This window comes from Montipora capricornis, chromosome 12 (assembly GCF_036669925.1).
Source record: "Montipora capricornis isolate CH-2021 chromosome 12, ASM3666992v2, whole genome shotgun sequence".
NCBI lineage: Eukaryota > Metazoa > Cnidaria > Anthozoa > Scleractinia > Acroporidae > Montipora > Montipora capricornis.
Window position 1 is genome coordinate 18,381,874 of NC_090894.1, and position 6,229 is coordinate 18,388,102.

General features: G+C 41.8%; 1 protein-coding gene across 1 annotated transcript in view; it reads left to right on the forward strand.

Annotated features, from left to right (window-relative positions):
- Window positions 1-238: 238 nt before the first annotated feature.
- The window catches only part of LOC138026889 (serine palmitoyltransferase 2-like), a 15,329-nt gene continuing 9,338 nt past the window's right edge, over window positions 239-6,229 (forward strand). The window contains exons 1-4 of the mRNA XM_068874347.1: window positions 239-912; window positions 3,553-3,707; window positions 4,611-4,756; window positions 5,176-5,394. Of these exons, the coding sequence (XP_068730448.1) occupies window positions 649-912; window positions 3,553-3,707; window positions 4,611-4,756; window positions 5,176-5,394 (784 nt within the window). The 5' untranslated portion in view covers window positions 239-648. The remainder of the gene's footprint in view (window positions 913-3,552; window positions 3,708-4,610; window positions 4,757-5,175; window positions 5,395-6,229) is intronic.

A 6,229-nucleotide genomic window follows, 5' to 3' on the forward strand; every position in this document is an offset into this window, starting at 1 on the left:
CAAACCAAGCATTCTGATTGGTCAATGCATGAAAGAGGTCAAATGTGAGCCCTGGATGGCGTTGCTTTCTGCATATCTTGATGCATTCGCCCATTTACTCCAAATATTGCTCTCTAAATCATGCGGCTATCTATACAAATGTAATAAAGTTTCGTGTAGTTACTTTTCTTGGCAATTCTTATTAGCTTGGCTTTAATATTTGCGTTTTTTTTTAAATTGCGATATTTAGCTCCGCGAGTCGAATATCAACAAGATATCATAGTGTCAAAAGTGCAAACAACCTTTAAATTATCTTCTTTATAGTCCTAGAACACATTTTCTCACATACAAGCTTAATCATGAAATATCCCAAAGAAGCGATGAAAAGTTTGATATTATTACGACAAGAAGCAAAAATCAATCTGTGCGACAATGCTGAAATAGCCGTGGTTGCGCAATTATTAAATTTGAATTGTGCAATGAAAGTTGCGCAAGAAACAGTAAAAACAAAGAAGGGCGACACATATCTTGTTCAAATATCTTGTAAACTCTCGAACGAGTCGATCTCTACTGCACTAAAATCGCTAAGTTTATTCATGTCGCTTAACTGAATGCCGGATTTGCATTCAAGCTACTGTCTGAAGCCATCACGCGATCTTACCGATAAAAATGGTGGAGGGCGGATACTCGAAGAAATGTCGTCTTTCAGCAAGAAATGGTTTTCATCCTGGATCCAACGGATTACAAAATCGCAGCAAGAAGAGTGAAAATCGTGTGGCTGAGTTGGATAATGAATATGAGGGGATTCCACTCATTGCAGCCGTGACGACCTATCTCTCTTACTTTTTTCTGCTGATCTTCGGTTATTTGCGTGACTTCATGCGTAAATATGGCTTAGAAAAACCAAAAGGAGCAAAGGAAAACGGAAATAAGGTAGGATAACGACTTTTCCGGCTACCAGGAAGCGAATGATATCAGTTACTAACCGCCGATGGTTCTGGTTCGACTGGAACGTTTATTATTCGGCGCTCGATTAAAATCTGCCGATATTTTGCGTTGTTTAAAACTTAATTTAAGAGGGAAACAGAACTTTGCCAAAAATTTATCTGTCCGGCAAAGGGATCTCAATCTTGAACCCCGACAAACACGTCAGACAAGGGCTGAAAAGAATGACTTGTGAGGCCCGACTTGGCTCAGCCTACTGAAGCGACATTAAATATGCAATGTCGTCACACAAGATGAAACTGCCTCCTAAGGGACAATCAATCAATCAATCAATCAATCAATCAATCAATAAACTTTATTTGTGTCAAAAACTTCGAATCAGCCCGGAGGTTCACTAATCGGGGACACTCCCAATAAAATTACTAATAGATTAAGTTACTAATAAATTGAGATGAGTTAAAATTAGCTATCACTTATATACATATATAGAATTCTTTTTATATTTTAAAATACGGATTAAAATATAATAATTTCTACCTATACAACTGTATATAAACTTATAATATGTCTAAAATTCCAAACACACTTCGGACAATTCCCTGTACAGACGTAATTTGAAAGTTAAGGTTCGCGGGGTCTTCCCTGCGGATGTTTTTGACAAATGATGTTAATGTTGGCATTTGTCTGTTTGCTATGTCCAAGTTTTGACCACAAATATGGTCCGAGATATCTTAGGGAATGTTTGCCATAGTGGACAGAATAGTGCAGCTCTTTGTCGGTAGTGACGCCCAGTAATTTATGTTCTTAGGTGGTGTTGATAGTGTGGCCATTAATGTTGACAGATGTTAGGGATGGCCCGCCATGTTTCTTGCCGATTACCATGGCTTGGTATTTGCTTGCGTTTCCCACCAAGTTATTTTCGTGGTACCATGATGACATTTGATCCCCTTCGCTCGTAATTGTGTTTATTAGGTCCTTGACGTTACTGTGCGCGTAGTAAAGCTGGTGGTCGTCGGTGTACATTGATAGACTTGACGCAGGACTCAGCCTTTCGTTTAGCCAGCAGCAAGGTGGGATGCATCGTATCGAAGGCCTTGCTCATATCAGTTGATTTACCAAGGTCAATTGCATGTTTCCAGTCTTCGACTAGCCTGCGTAGCATGGCGGTTTTGTCGAGCCGGGCGCACGAGCGGCGAAGCCGCGAAATTCGCGCGCGAAGCGCGCGAGAACGAGTGGCGAAGCCGCGAGAAAAATAATCTCCCCAATCTCCTCGCGGTTTTTCTGCCCTCGCCCGCCTTTATTACTTAGCAACTAAAACCGCCGTGCTACGCAGGCTAGTCTTCAACCAAACGAACCACTGTGGTCTCACAGCTGTGATGGGCTCCTGCAGCTGTACATTTTACGGTACGCTGACATAAAGGGGTCAAAAATCGTTTCAATTTACTTAGAAGCTACTTAAATATTTTGTCAACCACTGTCAATACAGTTATGCATCTATATCTATAGTTGGTTTTCTCCAGGGGGTCCCCTTTCTTGAAACTGGGATCCAGTCTCCCTATTTCCAGATATATGGCCATGTCTTCTCTGTGATATATTGATTAAAAATAGTTGTCAGTGGGTCTGCAAGTTCTTCTGCCGCTATTTTCAAATCGTGTGACGGTATCATGTCAAAACCAATGGCTTTGTTGGTATTTAAATTCTTGAGACTTAGAAAAGTTTCCTCTTTCGTGATCTTCCTGAAGATAAAGGAGTTAGAGTTCCATCTACTACGTATGGTGAGAACACTTGGGTGTCTATCGCATTCTTCTGGTGTGAGGTTCATTGCAGTGCAGTCACGGTTATCAAAGCTGCTTTCACCTACAGTGACTGTGGCAAAATAGTGGGCAAATGGCTCGACTACTTCATCTTCTTATCCACGACGCAGCAGGCATGCCAATAACTAGCAAGGTAATCAGGGAATATGTGCAGTAACTACGCCTCTATGCATACAACCTAATCTTTATTCACGTGTCTAAGGGACACATTCAGGCCATATCACAGCACCCGGAACTAAGCCGGTGCCCTGCTCTTACAGAATAGTGTGTGAGATCATTAACGTTTCACAGGGTTTATGAACTGGGGTTTTGAGACGGGGCCTAGGTCTAACTAACCATTTGCAGATGTAATTACAAAGCCAGCACTTTCTCCTCAGCTATTTTAAGACCCTACGGTGAGTGTTGGTCCGGCCGTCACAACCTCCCGTACGGTGCCAGGTCCGATGCTCAACCAACAGAGCCAACCGGTCAGTGGTTACTGAACGAATAGGCCGCGTGAATGAAACATTGTCACACCAATCAACCATCGAATTTTGTTACTCCTTCTTCAAGGTTATTTCAAGGGGAAATAAGGCTTGCTATAAGTGGTGACCTCATAGCCTCGATTCAAGATTAATACCGACGAGCGCAAGTTGTTTGACTTTACAATGTCACTGGTCAGTTTGTTTCCCGCGATTCAGTAAAGGAGTTCAATTCATATTTGTACAACTCGAATTTATAACAACAATTCCTTGGAAACTTTGATCTTTTTCAGGTTTCTAGCTGTCGCTTACTGCGACGATTTTTCTACCGTCAAATCCATTTTTTTACGTAGGAATTTGTGCCGCTGTACTCCGACTTTGAAAGTTTTTACACAAGGAATATGTATACACGTGTGAGAGATTGTTTCAACAGACCGATATGCAGCGTACCAGGGGCGGAAATTGAACTATTGGACAGGGAGTCATGTGACTACAACTGGACATTTAGGTACGTCGTTACAAGGAAACTCTATTATGTTTGAACAAAATGTTTTTAATGAGCTACTGAGCTCTTTTGTCTTTGTTTTCTGGAATTATCCAGAACTAATGTTAGCATAGATGGCAGAAAGGTCACATAAGTATTGACCCGTATCACCAATAATTCACGAGGCATCCTGTCAATCAAATAGCTATGTCTCCGTCAGGTGATATGTGTAGAAACGAGGGAGAGGGTTCCAATGTTGGGGAAGGGGCGGGGGTAGCTTTCACGGCCAACGTTTTAATAATATGACTTTTCACAGCTAACGGTCATCTTTTTTCCCGTCTCGGTTAACTGATGGAAAAACAAAGAAACATCCCTTGTATTTGTTAGTGGTAGGGTCTCAGTAGACATATTGAATAGTTTAAGTCATTGGTTATCTGAATGCGACTCACGATTTTGAGTTGTGCACACGTCAAACCTTGCCCAGGCCTTGACTTGTCTTCCAAACCTTGGCATTGCGCGCTTAGAAATTCCAGGTCCCTTCTATCCCTTAACATGACCACTTGATATGTAGGCTATCTTTCTTACATGTTGAGGTAGAGGTCCATATTTTACGAGGGTAACATGTGGCGGTGAACTGAAAAACTAGTGGCCCTCGATGCGCACCTTGTATCCCCCTTCCTACGTGAATGCTCCGTTTTACGGGTATTCAAAGCTACAGCTACACGGATCAGAGGAAAGTCGAAACAGACGTTGATGGAATGAGACGGGGATCGAACTGGCCGCCTCCAGCTCAGAAGGCCGCGCACCAAACGACTGAGCCTGACTCTATGCACTAAGCGATTTAGATTTTCTCCCTGACTTTTTCTTTTTTCGTTCGTGTTACAAAACCCCAATTGATTATTTCGTATCATTTTTCTTTCGTTGTAGACACCCTGGTACAAAAACCAAAGCATTGAATCTTGCGTCATATAATTATCTTGGTTTCGCTGAGAATTCTGGACCATGTGCAAAAGCGGCTGAACAGGCAGTTCGCAAATATGGTCTGGCGGCGTGTAGCCCAAGTAATGAATATGGTGAGTATCGTGCCAGCTACTATTCTCTTAAAAGTTAAGTCTCTTGCGTCATTGTTTGTTTTTTTAAGAAGCATAACTTTCTCAGCCTTGTCAAGTGTCTTATTTTTCGCATTAAGTAGTTAATTGCGTTCCTTGCAGCCACTGAAGAGTTTATATTTAGATCATTTAGCCTATAGAACTTTGAACTGAATCACAGAACGAAACTTTGGTTTCAATGAATAGTACTCAACAAGGCCAATACCTTGACTTGAATGACCGGCGTAATGCGGTTATCCGATGTAAGGAAAAAGTTTAGAATGCAAGAAGAATGATCTTAGTAATTTTTCTATTCGATGGAGTATCAACGTCACCAGCTCTCCTGTGTGCCATGCTGTGGTCCGGCGCTCCATCAACCGTTTTTTAAAATTCTTCCCCACTAGGCACTCTTAACATCCATGAAGAGCTCGAAGCCTTAGTCGCACGATTTGTGGGGAAACCTGCTGCCATGGTGTTCGGAATGGGATTCGCCACAAACGCCTGCAACATCCCATCACTGGTGAGCAAAGGGTGTTTGATCATCAGCGACGAACTCAATCACACATCTCTCATCTTAGGAGCGAGGCTCTCAGGGGCCACGATTAGAGTCTTTAAACACAACGGTAAGTTTTGTTTTTAAGCTTTGAACATGTTCTGTTCTCGTTTCCCTGAGGTTGGCGCGAGCTGATTATTTCATTACTGTGTCAATCTTAAATTATTGTAACAAAACGAACTTACCGATGAAGTTTCTATGAAATGGGATGGAATGAACTCTCACCCCCGCCTTGTTAAGGAACAAAATTAGTTGCAAAAAATTAAACTACAGATTATCATTTAAGGACGTTCGCGCCAATTGTTTCTGCGCATCCTTACTGCGCACGCAAATGCACACGCCACGTCATACACGAGCGCGCGCGCTAAGTAATAAAATGAGAAATGGTAGGGCAAAAGGCCATTGCTATAGCTTTGCCTGGATTTAACGGTCTTGGACGTTCGGTGACCCCAATTTTTCTTTCCAGAAACGGATTTTATTTACAATTATCTCCACGTTGTCCAAAAATGAACAAAAAATCAATGTGGGAAGTTAAAAAAATTTCAAGATTTCCGCTCACGGGACATCAAAACCTGCCATCTTGCGGCGGCAAGGCGCGTGAAACTGTGGTCGCTAAATGCGAACTTGATCTTTAAGGAACCTCACCAGTTGACTAAATTCACTTAATAAGTCCACTTAAACAATATTTGGCAGAGCAGATTTCACTTCAAAGATTTAATTGCAATATATTTGGGTTTACAGACACTGGCCTTATTCGCTAACGAAGACCGATTTTGTCACATTTTGGGTGTTTTTCCGGGCATGTTCTCTCCAAAACGAAGTCGGTGACCCCCCATTTTTTTTACATTTCTGACATAACTAACTCATCATCTTACAGTGGTAAAAGTTTCAGAAAAAAATCAATG